We start from the raw sequence: 20,115 nt of genomic DNA, 5'->3' as shown, positions 1-20,115 counted from the left end.
CATGAAAGAAAACCATGATTGAAGATTAAATGAACAGAGCAAGGCATATTAGCTCAAGTTTAGAAAGTCCTCTCCTTTCAAACAACTATCATGTCTTCCTCTTGCCACTCTTTCCCAAAGTTTTTGTATTTCCCTCATTTTATTTGCAAAAGTACCATTACGAAAAATCTTCTCAATAGAGCTGAAAAAGTGATTAACAAATACTATTGCCTTCCAAATTGGGGGTGCAACATTTCTAGGATGTTTAAGAAATTACTAGCATTTCTATTTCTATTGATTATCTCTTTTATCCTTTAAACATTGTTTTCATAATTAAAAAATATGCAGTGGGGTATATGATTTATAAATATACATAAAATGCAGGTACACACTTAAATTTCATTAGAAAGCAAGGTACATAATCAAAATATCTAGAGAACACCATGAAAAAGAATATCAATAAAAAGATATTGGCATTCAAGTGTGCTTGGCACCAGAGAAAAAGAAAAATCAAGAATATAAAAGAAACCTAAAATAACCTAAAATTTTATGTAGAATTCTACCCTATGGGATATTAAATTTAATGCTTTACAAGACCACAGGACTTTTCATGTGCTAAAATGTGGAGAGCTTGGGAATGTAAGATATTTCAGGGAACTACCACTTCAGTTACAAAGGAACCATGTTTTCTACAATCTTCCCCAAAGATCCAAATTCACTTTAATTTGTATACTATATGCTATAATCTTAATTTACCTATTCCAAATTCTAATAATCTTCACCTTTAAGGGATTTTTTTTTTCCTATACAGCCTCAGGTGTACACAGTACTTAGATATTTCTCCCTCTTTTTTTTTTTTTTTATCTTTGTTGTAGATGAAAAGTTGGTAAAAGATCTTAGTAGCAGCCTTTCCTATTCTTGATTATTAATCATTCTTAAAGCTCATCATAATCTGTTTCTTTAATCTTCTCCTTATGTTTAATTTCCCCACTATCTTATCTTCATAACTCAGTGCCATTCTTCCTCATAAAAACAGCAGCTCACACTGGAGTGTCAGCCAATGTGTTGACTCTTTCCACTGGGTATTTCATGGACACCCCTTAACAATTCTATGAATAGGTATTATTATTCCTATTTACAGATAAGTAAATGAAGGCTTCAAGAGGCTGAGTAACTTGTCCAAGAACATACAGCTAGTATGTAGCATAAAGGAATAGACTTCAAATCTGCACTCTTCAATATGCTACTCCATATGCCTCTAAAGTCTGGGGACTAGATCTAACCTCACCTAGTTTTGGGTGATGTTTAGGGAATTGGCAAGCAATGGTATGACATTTTCTTTTAATAAAGTGATATTCACAAAAGTTAAAAACCATCAGAAGAATGTTCCACAATAGGAATATATGGCTAATTTACCCATAATGATAGGTTGGGGGGTCACACCCAGTGTGGTAGAATCTCTATGCTCAAGGCCCATTAGCAGTTTCTCAGCAAGTACCCATAAAGACATCCATTTTCTACATATAAATGCTGACTCACATATTTTTATTTGTATTTAAAGTTTAAATTTTACTTTTTAACTTTTAAAAGGTATAGACTATGTGTACATAGAAATCCCACTCATAAATAGAAATGCACATGATTGTTTTAGTTTTCAAGATTAATGCTTACCTCTTCTTGGTTTGAAACAGGACTGAGCTAGGGTATAAACATAACACTTTTATTACACTGTCTTATCCCATCTCATTAAGAATGTGTTTAAATACATCATTTTAAATAACAATACATCTTTAATGTACCTTTTTAAAATGCTAGGTTTGGTTACATTTATAATAATTATAGCAAATATTTTATTTTAAATGTTTTGCACCAGAGAATAATTCAATTAAACAGGTCTCTGGTTTAAGAAAAAGGAAAACAAAACAAAAAACTGACCCTAAGACCTAGAAAAACCACACCCTGACCATTTTTATTACCTATGTGTTCAAAAAATACCAATTACACTGGGATCAGGGCAGAGTTTATTAAACTCCTTAGCACCTTTGGGCCAAGGATTTACCCTCACATATACTGTGTAGACAACACTAGTGCTCATCAATATGGGTGTTCCCTTGTATTTCACATTGAAATACTGTGATGCATAGTCCATTAATCATATTAGTACTTACATGTAAAAAAAGTAGATACCTTTTAAAACTTAAAAACATACAAATATACCATCACTCACAGATTAGCAACAGACAGTCAAGTGACCAAATCCTGAGGTTTATGTCCAGATTTATACTATTTCACAACTCTTAATTAATCACACAGGGTCCAAATGATCCTTAATAAAAATATATTTTAAAAAAATGGCCATTAAATTATAACTAGAAAATAGTTCCACTCAACTCAGCAGATGAGCTCTGTAATTCACACTGGGATTCATTCAGTAACAGCCTAACTGGATAAGCTTTCCAGTAGTTCTCAATTGGAAGAATTACCACTGCCCGAGGGGGGCACTTAGAAATGTGCAGTGTGGGGGCATTTTTTGGTTGTCACAGTGACAGGGACAGCCACTTAGTGGCTGCCCCTAATCCTCACCTTTTCTGTCCTTAACTTCAGCCACACTAACATCCTTAATGTTCCATAAACGCATCAGGTAACCTCCCATCTCAGGACCTTTGTATTGACTGTTCCCTGTGTCCGAATGTCCTTCCCATACCTCCTCTTGTCTAGTTTCTTCACTTTCTTCAGGTCTTTACTCAATTTCCAACTCAAGGAAGGCATACCTGCCTAAACAAAATCCCCATCTCTCTCTCTCTCTCACACACACACACACACACAAATACAAATTCGGCAAAACTCTTATACTGTTTCATTTTTTCCCATGGTGTTTATTACCTTCTAATGCATTATATGGAGCCCGGGTGGTGCAGCGGTTAAGAGCTCAGCTGCTAACCGAAGGGTCTGCAGTTCAAATCCACCAGCTACTCCTTGGAAACCCTATTGGACAGTTCTAATCTGTCCTATAGGGTCGCTATGAGTTGGAATCGACTCGATGGGTTTGGTTGTTGTTGTTGTTTAAATGCATTATATGCTCATTTTGTTGATTACCTGCTTCCTATAACTAGAATATGAACTTTACAAGGGAGGAGGTACTTTTGTGTTGTGCTTAATGCTGTATCCCAGGGCTTTGTACAGTACCTAGAGCATATAGAATACTAATATTGAATGAGAAAATGGGTACCAGGGACGCCAAGCATTTTGCCAAGGGCATCAATTGCTAGCTTAGTCTGTTGATAGCTTACCAGTACCTGTGATAAGAGATGGAACAGTGTAAACAGCATGAAAGTTACCAAGCTAACTCTCTTTATCTTACTCTGCCTCCAAAACAGAAGAAGCTCAGAGCTCAGCTTTTGTAACAGGACTACTTTACTTATTACTTATAACCTTACTTCTACAGAAAACTTTCTATTCTTTCCTCATCATACCTCTTCTCTTTTTCTATATTGGTTCCATAGGACATAACTAGATGAAAACTCTTTATATGTTTTACCTAGTTATTTAACAATCAACATGAATATATTTATCAGTTGTAGAAAATTTGACAAGTAACTTGCCATTAAATACTTCCTAAATTTCCCAAATTCAATACCTTATTTTTATATAATAAAAATTAATAACTGTTATGTTTTCTATTTATACATTATATAAAATCAATTAGAAATATAATATTCTACATTCATTATCTATAGGAACGAACAATTGACACTCGAATATTTGTTAGGTGACTACATTGTTTCCTTTTAGAACTGTTAATAAGAAATAGCAGAGTGTAATTGTAAATAAAAACCCCAGTACGGCCTGCACAGCAAGAATGCCCTGTGGAAAGAAGGGATTCTTCTATCTCAGAGCCTTTCTAATTTTTTTCTAATAAATGACCACAGAAAACACTAGTTTATAAGTTTGCAGGCAATTCAATAACTTATCATTTCTCTGTATTGTTTAAAGCATATACTATCTCTCAGCAGATATTCACATGCAATACTTACAGGCTTTAAAATTATGTTCACATTATAGCTGAACTTCTCACCTGTAAAAAACAAATAAACCTGACCACTGAAACTGATACTCATATTTACTGTTAGAAGTTATGGTTACCACTTTCCTTCCCTACCTCACACCTCCCAAGTAAAGGAACTAATTACTCATCTTACCTAGTCTTTATGTGTAGCTGGGGCCAGGATAAATTTTTACGGAGCGGTTGGTAAACACAGAACAACTATCATGCTCAGTGTCATGAAGTATTTTAAAGTGTAAGAGTCTCGACCCTCCTAGTTTTGGTTAATGGTGAGCACTCTATAAAAGGGCATTACTTAACACTTTTCAAAGTCTTTTAAAAATAATTTCAAAAATATTTTGTAAGTTTGCATTTCTTTTAGCATTGTTTAGTATTAAAAACCTGGGGTTGTTTTAAAAAGTTTTAGAAAATAAGAATAAACTATCAATGTCTAAAACTGTCCTTTGCCCTGAGTATCCCACAACACAAATAACATGGGAATTTATGATTTCTCTGTAGTGTTTAGACTAATGATAAATTTTAGCCTTAGCACATTTCATGAAGTCCCACGCCCTGTTACTAGTCCTTGTCATATTAGATATTTATGTTTACTAAAACTGATTTTTTGTTTTTATTAATAGGATGGGTTAACTGTGGACTATGCTTTACTGCATTAGTAATAACAATTTTAGTTAAATATGCCTTTGGGACACTCCTCTGAAAATAATCTTTGAATTCCTAAGAGTCTTTTATTTTCCCTATAGTCCAGTTGGAGAGTTTTTAATATTAAATTGAATCATAACAACCAATGGTGGTTAGAGTTTAACTGAATACACACAGCTTAATGTCAATTTTCCAACTTCAAATCAGGGCTCTGTCTATTCCAAGATGATTACTTATCTCGAGTGTGATTTTATTTTAAACTAATAAAGCCCCTGCTAGAGACTTTTGTATCACAACAAACTAACTCTATGGAGCGAAGCTTTAGAAGCTTTACATAACTACAGAAATAAATTATTGAGAAGAAAACGGTTTATTCAGAAATTTTGAAAATACAGGGTAGAAACCGTAAGTGGCACAGGCACATGTCTAAGACTAAAACTGATATTTTGTGATTATAATAAATGTGTTTGATGATGATAATAAAAGGATACGCTAAATTCTAATACATTTAGAGACATTAAAACTGATAATGAAGTGGGTGGGGGTAGACTTCAATAGGCAAGGAATTGTTTTAAGGTAAGAAATGAAAATCTAAATACATTTCTTGCTTTCTAACGTAAACTCCCACTTTGAAATAAATGCCTTACTGACACCTTGAAAAGGGAAATTATGGTTAATTACCAAAACAAGTATGTTACGATGGTAGAAAGAGAAATAGAACAGACCGTATCAAACGCTGTCGGAGCTGAGCAAAACAGATTTGGAAGATAAAAATCACAAGGGCATAAATTTAAGAATTCTGTAGTTTTATAAAACTTGTCTTTCCTCTTGGAATAGTGAAAACTATAAAAACAAGCCAGTGCTACATTTTGCTGTACTAAGAAATTAGCCGGTGCCATGTATCTGAATTTTACAAGGGTCAAAGCCAACTAAACTGAGGCGATCTGGCCAAAGTCAATGACGGCAAAAGGTAATGTTTATTCTAAACTTATTTAGATTCTAAATCTCTACGTGCAACATGCATATACATACCCAGGCCCCTTCGTAATGCTTACCAGTGGGAAACTATGTGCCACTGTAAGTCATTATTTATCTGAACCTAAATAAAAAATTTTATAGAAACTGAAAAATAAACAAAGAAAAGAAAATGTTGTTCTAAAGAAATATGGTTCATGTAAATGCTATCTTATAAAAATATCCAGTTAACTGCATAGAGTATTGCTATTTCTATTTTTACATTTTCAAGATCTTGTCCTGTATTTATACTTCGTATATGTTAACATTTACTGATAAAAGTAAGAAATGTTAAATTTTTTCTTGTAAAATTGGACAAGGTTGCAGTATATGATTTTGAATAATAGAAGACATTCTCGTAGGAACTGGAAAAATGTTTGCAAAACAAACAGCAAAGTAAGATTTCGGTGCCTCACAGTGGAATAAAGGAAAATACAATGGTCGTATAGGTTGGTACAAGTCTTCTTTTAGGCTATTAATTTGTATGTGAGGGAGAAAACTGAACTACATGATATATTTCTAAAATGTATATATTCATCAAAACCGTTTACAAAATTACTACTTTCAGTACATTTTTCAAAAGGAGATTCCCTAATAAATTATGTTTATATAGTTAAATACAGTATTATAATGCAGTTTATACAGCATTAAAATTTATTATTAGTCACTTAATGGAAGCTAATGGTGAGTTTATAAATGAAGTGCTGGCTTACTTTGATATATTCTAAGAGCAACCAAAAATAGAGATTCTTTCCCAGAGTTCTATGTATTTATAAAGTGTTAAATCAGCAATTTTAGCAATTCTCAACTGTAGTTCTTCCAGATGTATTTAATCCTAAATATGCTTGTAGAAACAGAATATTTTTCTGCTAAGTCAGGTATGTCTAACTTATGCATCTTATGTGTAAAAACTATCCTGACTGAAGGATTCCATGTTTTATAAAAAGATAAAACAAAACAAAACAAAACTTTAAAGATATAGAAAAAGTGTAAGGTGTTTTTGCATTTTTAATATTTGTATGTGTGTGTGTGTAGCGGGGAATTTTCACTGAAAATATTCCAAATCTGTAAAACAAAACAAATCCAAATATAAAGCCACAAAACTAAAATAGTTAACTATATTAAATATTTATTCACTGAAAATGGAGGCATCACAGAATTAAGGACAGAAAGATACTGTAGATAAATTTACAAATCAGAAGAAATTCTGTATATATAATGTAGTCAATATTTCTAACAGAAATTGTTGCCGGGAAGTTGTTGCTCATGAGGCTGAGTGTGAATCCACCAATGTTTTCAGAGTGAGAAGCACCCTCTCACACTACTGTAAAAACAGAAGTACCCTTCCCTATTCCAGCTAGGCCGTGAAGACTATACAGTCTAAAATGTTCGAAATCTATTTCAGTAATGCTTTCCTATGATAAAGGGAAAATGGATTCAAAATTTCTCCTTTATATGAAGCTATAAATAAGACAACTTGTAAAGACTATAGCAGTATTTTTTAACAGACCATGCTGCCTATTTTACACAGTTGTATGCCAAAATATTTCATAAGACTAAGATTGAATTAGGCATTTAAATATGATAAAAGTTATGACTATAATAAAGTTTTAAGAAAGCTCAAATGAAGCTCATAGAGAAAAAGTTAATTTGTAAGGAGTTGCATTCCATATAAATACTTAAGTTTCCAAATTTAAAACAATAAAAAGTGATTCCTTTTTCAAATAATAATAAGGTACTGCTTTCCAGGGTAAATATTTCCAAAAGCCTAATATTTAAAAGATGACCACGAAGGGTAGAAGGACCCTTTATTTAACATTAAGAAAGAATCTTGCCAGATAAAATACTGCTAACACCATACCCGCATTTATTGTTAAGGCTAAAATTATGTGCCAATATAAATTTGACCCTATGTAAAAATTCAGAAGCACCAGGTTTGATCAGTTTGAAATAAAGTTATAACCAGATTTATGCTGGATGTAGCTTTTTATTTTAATTTTCTATTTTAAAGTTGTACTATTATATTGAAACATAAAAATTGCAGTCAGAATTGCAGCCTCAAATCATTTTAGTTAAGTGGCAACTACGGTGGAGCATGCAGCATCGCTCTTTCTTAGTAGTTTCATTTTAAACAAATTATCCTCCGACATAAAAATAGTAAATTGCGTTAAGTTTTATGTAAGACACTTTCAGCTTCTCCTATAGGAAGAGCTATAAGCAGCTGCCCTGGCACATAGCAAAGCAAACAGCTTTGAATAAACTGGCAAGCTACAATATACAGAAATACAAGCTACAGCCTACATCAGCTTAATGCTTAAAATATAAAACAAGTAAAAAGTTGAAGGCTTAAACAAAAAACAAACAAAAATTGCCCAAAAAACTTCAGTAATAAGTTCTGATATTCTTTATTGCCTCCAAGTAAAAAAGTAAAGTGTTTTGATGTTTTTCCTAGTTCTGATGGTTTAACAGTTGTCACAAAATCTTAATTGTGAACTCTTACCACGCAACAACTACTTACGTTATTTTCCAGACAGAAATATGGGCAATAGATAGTTTAACAGTAATTAAAAAAAAAAAGTTGTCTTTGAGTCAATTCTGACTCACAGTGACCCTATGGGACAGAGTAGACCTGCCCCAGAGAGTTTCCATGGTGACTTGATGGCAATGGGTTTGCGCTGGAATCTACACAGAAGCAGACTGCCACATTTTTCTCCTGCAGGGCAGCTAGTGGTTCGACTGCCAATCTTTTGGTTAGCAGCTGAGCGCTTAACCACTGTGTCACCAGGGCTCCTTCAGCAGTAACTAAAGTCCCTTAAACATCACTACTAAAACTTAGCTATTCTTATGTAATAAATACTAATCTGCTTTAGGTACTCTTACTTTTAAGCTCTAGTTTAAGGTGCAAAGATGCTTATATCTCATCCTTTAATCATAAAAACAGTTATATGGTTATATGGTGTATATACTTTGGACCAGTTTTAACTATACATTTCTAGGTCTTAGCATATAAATATCGACTGGCAGATTGACTTCATAGCTTCAGTCAGAAAGCTTGTTAATAGGGGAAGTTTTTAAAAGTATGATCCGTCTCTTCCTTTACCTAATGTGTTTCCAAAAGAGGAGAACCATTCTACAGATGTGTAAATTCTGTCTTGTCAGATAATTGTATTGTATAAAAATATTCTACAAAAAATAAAATAAAAGATACTGTATTAGCTCTGTTAACGGAAAGCGAAGAATTCTACTCTTAAGATTTGAAAGTCAGTGCATAGATGGTAGGATATCTTTTCTTTTTCTTAAGTATAGTCATTTGTGTCAAAAAGGAGAAAATATATATCTGAAAGAAATAAATCTTACTACAAAAATAATCTTATGATCTAAATTCTTATACTTTTTATATTATTTAATATCTCAAATCATTATTCAAAGAACTTGTAAAAAATGTCAACAGTATCACTGTCCAAAGTAACACAAAATAAAATGTGGAACTTCAAGATTCATTGCTCACCATTAGAAGGGTTTTCATCCCCCTTTCTTTTGGGGAAGAAGTTAATTAGGAAGCTAAATAAAACTGGCAAAAAGATTTTACTTTTTCTAGATTAAAAAAAAAAAATTAACTGTCCCAGGATAATAACCATAACCGATAATTTACTAGTACAGGGAAACTACTCTTTTTCTTTACCATTTTCCATATTCTTGCTTAGGTGCCTAGCGATTTAGAGAGAGAGAAATACAAATCTTAGGTTACTTATGTCCTGTTCGGTAAAAAAAAAATTGTTCGGTACCTCGAAGAAATTACATGATTTCCAGAGACCAAAAACAAAACCAAACCACATTTTAATAGAATTTAAATGATTAAGAAATGGCCGTGCAAAACACAAAAGGAAATCTGCTGAACTAGGAGAAAAATTATTTTCAAAGTTCGGAAAAAAGGTCAAGAATGCTACTTATTCACTGATAATATAGATTGTTTATAATTAAATAAACAATTGGATAGTAATAATTTTAGTAACAAATCTGAAGGAACCTCCTTTTTTCCCTTAATTTCATCCATTGCCTAAAATTATGTCTCTCCTATAGTAGGCATTCAATAAAGATTTCTGAATGACTTATATACACATTTAGAGAAATTATTTGTTAATAAAACTTGTTTAATTGTATTTACCTATTTAACATATGGAATCAGACTATTTTAAAAAGCCAGTCAGAGACATATGTCACTGAACAGCAACACAATTTCATTGAGATACATGCTTTCCACATAAAACTATATATCACATCTGTGGCATGATCTATGGAAACCCTGGTGGCATAGTGGTTAAGTCCTACAGCTGCTAACCAAAGGGTTGGCAGTTTGAATCTGCCAGGTGCTCCTTGGAAACTCTATGGGGCAGTTCTACTCTGAGTCACTATGAGTCGGAATTGACTCGACAGCACTGGGTTTGGTTTTTTCTGGTTTTGGGCATAATCTATAAAACACAGTGCCTTTATACACATTCCCCATTTTACTTCTGTTATTTTTAAGTGTTGACGAATTAGTAGTTGCCAAAGAAGTCACACTCTATCCAACAGACCTTCAGTTTAAATAAGGGATGAAACTTGCTGTTAACAATTTAGTTGGAAACGTTAACAACCGTTGGTCTGTTAACATAACAACTGGCTGTTAACATGGTAATGACCAATTTAAGAGAAAACTGTATTCCTGATAAATGAATATATTTGCAACCAGGACCAGGTTTCATACTTGAAAGAGTATGGTTATAGCTTTTTTTAATAAACATTGAAAAGTTTGAGCCTATCAGAAATTAAAAGTTCAATCAAAAGAGCAACATATAAACTCTTTTAGAGAAACGGGATTTCTGATATAAAAACTATTTTGATAAATTCCCTTCAACAAAACACTCACTTGAAACTATCAAATACCATTTTAATATTTTTTACTATCATAAGGAAAAATAAAACCTATCAAATCTTAGGTTGCTTTCTCTAACTTGCTACTACATTGAAAACTGTAAAGCAGTTTTACTCACAACGCAGGTATTTCCTTGGCAAATTTTTATTTTTGGTGAAAAAAATCCAAATATTTCAAGAGATTTTCTCTAACTTTCGCTAAATTTTTTCTTTATTGCTGGTTAATCAGAAACAAAAACAAAAACCCTTGCCACTGAGTTGATCCGACTCATAGCAACCCTATAGGACAAAGAACTGCCCCATAGGGTTTCCCAGGAGTGGCTGGCAGATTTGAATTGTGGCTCTTTTGGTTAGCAGCTCAACTCTTAACCAGGATGCCACTGCTGATTAGAACACCTTAATCTTGCCCAGACTATATAAAATCTTTGATTGGAATTGCTCTAATGTAAATCCACTTGAGATACTGAAATTGTGAACAAACATAAAGTTAAAAAAGGAGTCAAAAAGCTGCGATTAATGGTTAGTGCAGAGAAAGCAAAACTAGGTAAGCAATGTGAAATCACTAACAGCAAATACAAATGATTTATGTGGAATGAGGCTCTCAATGAACAGAAGAGAAATTTATATTTCAAAGAGAATAGTTCAAAGACTGGAAAGTTCTAAAAGAACCTATGCAATACATTAATTCTAATTAGTTGGGCCACCACAACGAGGGAAATCCTGGCTGTAGAATCACTCCCTACTGTTGGCACCTTCTACGTATTTTGTGCTCCTGGAGCACAGAAAGGTAGTAACAAGTGGTCATAGTTAGTCAGGAGGCTGCCAGACGAGGCAGTCCTAAAAAGAGGGGCACAAACCACCACCAAACCCACTGCAGAGCAGCATCTAATAAAAAGTATTTCATTCACCCTCCTAACTACCATTAATCAAATACTATGTTTTTGTATATAAATATTGAAAACTCACACCCAGTGCCATCAAGTCAATTCTGACTCATAGCAACCCTATAGGACAGAGCAGAACTGCCCCACAGGGTTTCCAAGGAGTACCTGGTGGATTCAAACTGCTGACCCTTTGGTTAGCACTATGCCACCATTGTTTCCATAAAAATAAATATTGAAGCTGACTGCAAATAACTGAGTTACATACTGAAAAGCACCAAATTCCCTTGAAAACCCCACCAAAATGAATGAGCAAGATGGTTAAGGAGTCACTGCTAATTGATAAATTTGGTGTCATAGGTGGAAAATTTTAAAATAAACTGCTTAATCCCAGACTAGAAAAATGATTAATTGTATCAAATATGAAAATCTAAATGATGCCATATATCATTTCTCTAATTTGATAGGTCCTGCTTTATGAATAATGCAATTTGCAGCTGAATCAAGTCTCAAAGTTCCTTGAAAAACAAAATGATTTTTCTAAATAAATGTTTATATGTTGAGTACTAAATGCTGGTTAACATGACAGGATGGAAGTTTAGTTCTCTGATGCTTTGTCGCACTTCGTGGCTTCATAACCAAGAACACCTGCTGTGTCCTTAAACTGTTCAGCCATTTACCTACTGGAAAGCGGCTGATGTTTCCCAGTGATGATGGTGGCCTTTACTTTGTTATTTTCCATAAAGCTGCTGGCAAGTTGAGGCTGCTCAATGCTCAGTGATGTCTTTGTGATGGCCGTTTGAAACGTCGTGGGGGGAGATTCATTCATTCACATTTGGGGAAAGTTTTCAAAACTGTACAATAAGTATACTAATAAATACCAGCAAAGAATTAAAAACCAAATTTTCTTTGACAAATCTGAATCAGAAAAGATAACTGATTAACTTTGGAGGACTAAATTCAGGTCTAACTAAGAGACAGTAGCTGAACTATTTCATGAGGTATATTTGTCAAATTAGAAATTATAAAAACAGTTAAACTGTTTAGCTAAGCAGCTGACCCATTTCTTTGTGTTATGCTCCCCTTGCCTCTTATGCTCTGATAAAAACCTTATATGTGGATTTCTATCAAATACATCCTTGACATTAACTGCAAGTTTCAACATAGGCAGTAGAACAGCCTGTTCCTAAAAAATGAGCATCCAGGCATGCCAAACTGAAACACTTTGTATATAGTGTTTCGTTGGCCATTTCTTTGGCAGTAATTTGAGTAACACACACTGGACAGCATTTTGAAGGCTGACAGGTTAGTGTCTTTCAGGAAAAGAGCTGGTAATGAGGAAATAAAACAAACAAAAAAAATACACTTACAAAAGTATTTTAAAAGGAATCCAGTCATCACTGGTGTGCAAGGATAATTCCTACCTCAGATAGTCTCTGCGACAAAGGATAAGATTAGCTTTAGTGTACAGGGTGGAGCCCACCTCTCCCAAACGACAGTCACAGCAGGCACACTTCAGACAGTCTTCATGCCAGTATTTGTCCAGTGCCTTTAGAAGATACCGGTCCTTGATCTTTCGGTTGCAGCCAGCACAACCTTTCGGCTTGGTGTCTGGCTGGACTGAGAGCATTTGTATACCTAAAAGAAGACAAAAGCAAAAAGAGAGCTGGGACAACAAGACAGAATAAAAAAAGATGTCAAAAGATCGCCAACAAGTTAAATATTTAATATTCCCTTTTCTAATAGTATTAGCTTTTCTTTTTTAAGGTCGTACTGATACCAAGCTCAATTTTGGAAACCAAGAATCTCAAAACTTTATAAAGTTCTTATTAAATCATTTACAAATGTCACAAGTATAAACTGGTAAAAATAGTGAATTCATGTTGTACCCAGTAAGCTAGCATTATAAACACGGACTTAAATATTTGTAATAATTTTATAGTGTTTCTAGTTCCTATATATACCATCTCTTTTAGGGAGGACATGTGAGGAAATGGCTAACAATTTTAAAAGAAAGCTATTTAATAAACTAATTCACACACAAGTTTTAGGAGTTAAAAAGGAGATTTTCTTAACTAGTTGAAAATTTCACTCAGTGTGTGTTTGAGGGTGGAAGGTGAGTGCACCCTAAATGGGACTGCGCTAGTCTTATTTAGTAGCAGAAAGGTTTATAGTTATGTACGCAGCAGAGTCACCTGAAAAACTCACCAATCCTATTTTACTTGTTTGTGTCTAACACTTCCTTCTAAGTCCTTAATATTTCAAAATACTCATCATGTTAAAAGTCAAAAAATGCATTTATACTCATAAATATTAGTGCCTGTTTGAATGGCATATTAACTATACATGGTATGCTTTTATATAAAATTAATGTATAAGATTATATAATTTATTACCATAAATACACACTCATTTATTTTTATAGGGGAAAGAAGAAACAGGGCGAAGTCCAAATATATAAATATAAAATATACAAACATACATACATAAACATATTATATACAGATATTATACACACACTATACTAGACATAAGGACATTTATTTATTTTTAGAGATTATCTCCATGACAAATAAGGGGTCTAGCTGGATTCTATTGGTCTTAACAATTTGACTGAAATCCTTTCAACAAAAGGATATTCACCTTTGAGCTTCTTATTTCCTAAGTGTCAAACTCAGCCTTGAAAAATGCAGGGCTAACTCTTAAAAAGACTTCATACTGTCCAAATGATTCATTTTAACATTATTAAAATACAAATAATTTATTTTAAGCATTATTAAAATACCAAACACACCATCTATTCCAAATATCCTCACTTTACAAATATGATACAGAGGCCCAAGAGAGGTTAAGGGACTCGCTCAAAGGTGAACAATGGGACTTAGGACCAGGTGGCCTTCTTACAGTCCAGAGACCCCTCTGCTATATTAGGCTTCCTCTCCCAGGCATAAAGCTTTCAACTTGGATGTAGAAGGACAGAAAACACCAAATGTGAACGCACGTGAAACAGTTTCAAGACAGGAAATGCCAAGCTGTAAGCACCTGCATTTTCTGTGCATTTCCCTTCTCCATAATACCTAAACCTTCTTCAGTTTGTTTCCTCTGATGCCTGATGATGCATGCTTTATCCCCACTACTTTCAAAAACCTATTTTTTTTTAATCATACAGATAAGAGACATCAAGGTATCTTCCCCCCACACACAGCTGAATAACTTTTCTAGTTCCAAATAATACATGAATTGCACATGATATTGTTATGATGCTGAACTTTCTGTAGAAAATAACTTGTCTGGTACAGTACTGGAGTAGGAATGGCAGGGGAGAAAGCGGGGTGGCTGTTCCTTCTGCAGGATATGCATAGCCATAGTTGCCGGAGCTGCAGACTAGCAGCTGGATTTGTACAGAAGAGCAGGTGGTATTCCTATAGCTTGCTCTCTGTTCCTTTTCTTTGAAGGAACTAAGGGTCTAAAGTGTAGATTAATCATAACCCTTGATAGCTCTGCTAAATCTCACTCTCTAGAACTTCTAACAAATGAAGTTCCTTTGATCAGAACTGGTTATCCACTTCTAGCCAGGTTCCACAAGGAATGAATCCCATTAATTACACGGCAGAACATACCCAAGTGCCTCTTAACCATCTACCTGGGGGGAGGACGAACATTTTGATTTACTAAATGACATTCTAGATTATGTTAATATAAACATCCAGAGGTATATTAACATCAGCCATTTTATTTTTCTGATTTATAAAGACATTTTTAATCCTATAGCTCAAAGACGAGAAAAAATAAATCCTTCTTCAAAACAGCTAAGCTACATTTCCCATAGTTGTGCTACTACCATGAAGCGTAGAAAGTCAACTAACCTTACTGAAAATACTTTGCTACCAGGACAGCGGATACCAGCATTTGGCACAAGTCACACAGCCCTGCTTGTCTTCACAAAATGTTTTTGTTGTGTTGACATTTTAATTTAACACTCAGAGGCCAATTAATATTTGAAACTCTTACATTCTGTTTGGCCCTGGGCATAAAAGGAGTTTGATATTTTACATTTAATCCCTGTAATTTATTTTAAAGAACATCATATTCCTCTCAAAAATGGAAATTTTGAAATGGTATTCAAGTTAACAGTTATAGAAAAAAGAACTATTTTGTAGTCAGCACATTGCCATTTACCTAAAAAGCATAAAGCAGTCAGCGGCCTCCCCTAACCATCCAGAAGAACATGTCTGGGTAGAGTTACATGTTCGTAAGCTGAGAAACACTTCACAAGTTGCTCATAACACATCAGGACTCATAACTAGTTTTAGATTGGCATGTAAATTGTTCTGAGGGAAATTCTTATTGCCTCTGAGACCCTGCCATTCTGAGTTATTTGACAGTTTAAGGGAAATCATAATTAAAAAAAAAAAAAAGACATAAATAATAGCCTGTGCAGTGTGGTGTGCAGAAATAAGCAGAACCATTTCATTTAAACTCTGGTGAGCTTTTAATTGCCTGGATTGCATTGTGAGGCGGCCTAACGGTTGATTGCCTCCATTATGTTCCCTTGTTCTGTGCCATTCATCCGCACAGTCTCAGCTTCAGTAGTTAACACAACAAAGTAGCCACAACTCCACAACACACAAGGTTTTAAAATAATAATAATAATAATCAAAGATTTGCAGCACTTAGAAACAGTCTTTTATATTTTGAGGCTAACTACACATAATGAGTGGAAAACATTTTGTCCCCCTTGGAAGATGCACAGAGAACAATTTGGGAGAAGGAACAGGAAGAGGGAATACATAAAGGGGGTTGGCAGAGATGAGGTGCCTCAGGAAGATGCTAAAACGGGAATGCAGGTCCTGCAGCTGGGAGCAGTGACACAGATTAAAAGAATTTGGCCAACAGGGCCATTCGATTGCCAAGAGGTACCAAACAAAAGATTTTCTCTCCTCCTGTCCATCTTCATCCTCTCCCCAACCCCCAGCCCCTATTGGAAAACTGGATTGGGCCTAAAAGCTTGTTTCTCTCTGTTCACTGGCCCAGAGCATCCCTACAGGCTGCAGCCCCCTAAGGGACAACAATGCAAATAGATGTCCCCAGATCTCAGGCACTGGAGCTGCTTAACTCTGTTCTGGCCCTTCAACTCCCAACCCCCCTCCCCATCAACCTTCCACTCCCCCCCCCCCTTTTTTTTTTTTTGAGCAATGGAGCTGGGAACCAATTTGATTCCCTTTTTCTCCAATGCAGCTGCAAGGCTCAGAGATACTGACATTTTTCCACTCTTATCAGTTTAATTACAGTTACCATGGCAGCAAAGTGCTAGTGCTTGGCAAAGGCCAACAAGAGATTTGCAAGACTGAGTTCAATTTTGATGCAGCTCACATGCAAAATAAAAAAAAGAAATAAGAAACATACATACACTCTAACAAAGAATCCCTTGCGGAGTTTATGCTCTAGCCTTTTGTAGTTGTGTCTTTGCAGCCACACGGGGATGATTTGCAAAGAATGTAGCAGTATTTATTGCACCTAGCAAGATTAATTGGTTTAAGCAGCAGTCTTTCAAAGCAGTTACAACAATAATATTTCACATCTTTTAGAAAGACACAAAAGCGGCGGAAGAGCAGGAAGGCTTTTGAGCAGCTAAGAGTGCCGAGCGCCGGCAGAGAGCATCTGTGATAGATTGTAACCTTACCAAAACTTTTCTCCTTTTTCTGCATGAGTTGACTTAGGCGTGCCTGAGTTGCCGCAGCTTCTCATTGAGCACCAAGCCCAAAGGTAGAAGTGGAAGGGGTCTCCTTGATAAGGCTCAAGTGTGGACCTGGTGCACAGGCTACACCGCCGAGGACCTGCTATTGTGTAGCCACTTTGGGAGCGGGTCGGAGTGGCGGCGGAGGGTGGGGGAAGGGATGAGGACGGCCAGACGAGACACGGCGCACACACGGAGCCCCTCGCAGTGTGGCAGTGTGCAAAATGATGGCGAATGACAAAGCCACATGCTTCCCTAACTCTGCCCGTAATCCTAAAATCCCAGCGGCCCCTTTTAGCTTCGTGGTAACAAATGGATTTGATTAAACTGTCACATGCAGCGTTAGCATAGCGTATCATGTTCAGTAGGAAAAAGATCATAAATCTGACTTGTATTTCATAACAGCAATCTGGGTAGCCCCCGTTAAAATGTGCTGCATCAGTTTGAATCTCAACCTATCAGGACATACGCACCTCGTTCCACTGAGCCCCTCTCTTTTGGCCACTTCTCCCACAAGCCCCAAAGATAGCCACTTTTTCATCTTCTGGAAACAACATTTTGTTATTATGGCTGTGTGGGGGAGGCGGAAGTGTCAACAAGAACCAAAAGACTGTAATTTAAACTCTTTTTGGGGTGGTGGTCATGAATCCCAGCAACTAAGGGGCGGAAGGTCCGGGAACCGACCCTGGACTGAATTCCCTTCGTAAGCGGCCAGGAGCAAACATTTCCCGATCCCGAACTCTCCTGCCCCTCTCTCCCTGGGAGCCTGGGGCGTGGAAATGGTGCAGTTCCTGGTGAACTTTGACTATTATCCACTCGAGTCATACTTGAGACGTTCGGCTCTGGAGCCGCTCTCCCCCTTCCATCAATATCTTCCGCCTGCGTCTATTTCACGTCTCATCATAAAAATAATGAAGCCTCACATGATTTAAACAAAACCGTCTCAGCAGAGCTGCAGCCCGAGTGAAAGTTGCAGTGCGGAGCTGGGTTGCAGCTCCAGTTGATGCCTCATTAGGAGAGGCTGGGGGAGAAAAAAAGACCCACATCCGCACACGCACGCGCGCACCCGCAGACACACACACCACAAATAAGCCGACGCGTGTGTTCACAGTTGCTGCACTTACCTTCTCAATTAAGCGATACAGGGGGAGGCCGTTCAGTAAGCACAGTGGCTGCTTTGTAGCGCTTCTCCTTGGGAAAGGTCAAAAAGAAGCATTGTTTGGGGGGGAAAAAACGGAGGGGGGAGGGAATCGCTATTTTTTAAGTTTAAAATAATGAGGTCCTCAAGGATCCGCCAAGTAATGGTGTTGACCGCATCTGAGCCACAGGTGTCCTCCTTTTAGGCAACTGCCGTCCGAGGCTGTCTCTCTCTCAGTCCTGGCTCAAGACAACTTACCCCAGCAGCGTGTGAGGCGCCGAGCTGAAGGAAGCCCCGGCTCTCAGCTGCAAAATGCAATCCCTTACCAGCCAGACATAATACAGCCAAAGAAAAGGTCACTCAGTTATTACTGAGCCAGCGGAGCCCAGGCAGCGCTTGTCAAGACCACAGAGAAGCAGCTCCCTTCCGATTTAAGACTATTTACCTCTCACCCCCACCCCTCCCCTCTTCTCTCCTTTCCTTTTCTCCCTCCCTCTCTCGCCGGCTCTCTCGCTCGCTCTCGCGTGCCTGTTCTGCAGCTCAGTCAAGTACAACCGCCCTCGGAAAGTGCAAAGCAGCCACGAGACAGATCGGGCTTTGTTGCTAATTTCCCAGGGTGAAAATTTACAAGCCTGCGAGTGCAGTCAGCACAACCACACGCATATGCTCTTCACAAACGCTGGGGACGACCCCACGCACAAAAAGTGACCTCTGCAGGAGTCGGCTCAAAAGGACCCTACCTCCTTGACCCGTCCAACAGAACTCCTGCAAAAGTGCTCCGGAGAAAAAGGGTAGAGTTCCTAAAATAATCAGGCATTCTGGAATAGGTGGCCACATTTAAAGCAAACTGTCCCCCAAAGCCATTTTTTAAGCTAGTAATTATGGAAATTAAAAGCAAGAGAATCAAACGGCTTCCAGCATAGGCTGGAAAAACACCCAGCCCTCCCTTTGAAGAAATGCCTTGAGGGTGGAGGGTGGCTTGCAATTGCCAGGTCTCTGACTTCCATTCAGGAACTCTCTAAAGTCGCTGCTCCTCAGGTCTGTCACACATGCTGGGTCCAGCTGATGACACACTCTTTTTCCTTCTTTTACTCTAGTGGCCCTAGAGCCAAACTGTGAACTTGCTCCCTGTGAACCAGTTCTGAACCCCTCTCCCTGCCACTGAAACGCACTCCTGCAATTACTTGAATTCCTTATAGTTTAAAACTCACACGCTCAAATGAAAAACACGCAAGAGCACATTGTTTGACCACTAACTGGAGCAAAGAACCAGAGGGTCTCCAAGCCTGGCCAGAGGCACCCCTACTACCCTGCCTCCATAGGCTTGTTTTTGAGGCCTTGTCAGATTCTTCTTTTTTTTTTTTAATAGGTCTTTTTCTCCCCAACCTCCTCTCTCAACTTTACTTTCTATCTATCAAAGCTACTGGTAGCTTTAAAATATCTTATCATTTTTCTAAGTTTTCAAACTTCAAAGTTATCTTCTGTTTTTGGCAGCTATAATGATATCCTCACCAGCTTTTACATAGACTTGTCAAAGGGCAAGCTTAAAAAATAGTCCAAATTTAATGGCCCTGGCTAAAATATCCTAAGAGCCAAAAAGAGTTAATTGTTGAACTACAAACAACTTTTTTCTTCTCTGCAGCATCAGTTTTATAAAAAAAAAAAATTAAACCACTCCCTCCAATGAATATGTAGCCTAAATAATGCCCCTCTTCATAAAGAATAATGGCACGACATTGAGAACTTAGTT

At 36.6% G+C, this 20,115-nt stretch overlaps 1 protein-coding gene across 2 annotated transcripts in view; it reads right to left on the bottom strand.

Annotated features, from left to right (window-relative positions):
• LMO3 (LIM domain only 3) overlaps nt 1-18,887 on the bottom strand; it is a 58,194-nt gene extending 39,307 nt beyond the window's left edge. Inside the window, exons 1-2 of one of the 2 annotated variants that reach the window (XM_064284538.1) lie at nt 18,352-18,887; nt 12,915-13,128 (exon numbers count right to left, since the gene is read on the bottom strand). In XM_064284538.1, coding sequence (XP_064140608.1) covers nt 12,915-13,120 — 206 coding nt within the window. In that variant the 5' untranslated portion in view covers nt 13,121-13,128; nt 18,352-18,887. The remainder of the gene's footprint in view (nt 1-12,914; nt 13,129-18,351) is intronic. The other variant, XM_064284539.1, reaches the window with a different exon arrangement.
• Between the last annotated feature and the right edge of the window lie 1,228 nt (nt 18,888-20,115).

The sequence above is a fragment of the Loxodonta africana genome, chromosome 4 (assembly GCF_030014295.1).
Source record: "Loxodonta africana isolate mLoxAfr1 chromosome 4, mLoxAfr1.hap2, whole genome shotgun sequence".
Lineage (NCBI taxonomy): Eukaryota > Metazoa > Chordata > Mammalia > Proboscidea > Elephantidae > Loxodonta > Loxodonta africana.
The sequence above is the reverse complement of the archived record's forward strand: the minus strand, read 5'-3'. Positions and strand labels throughout refer to the sequence as shown.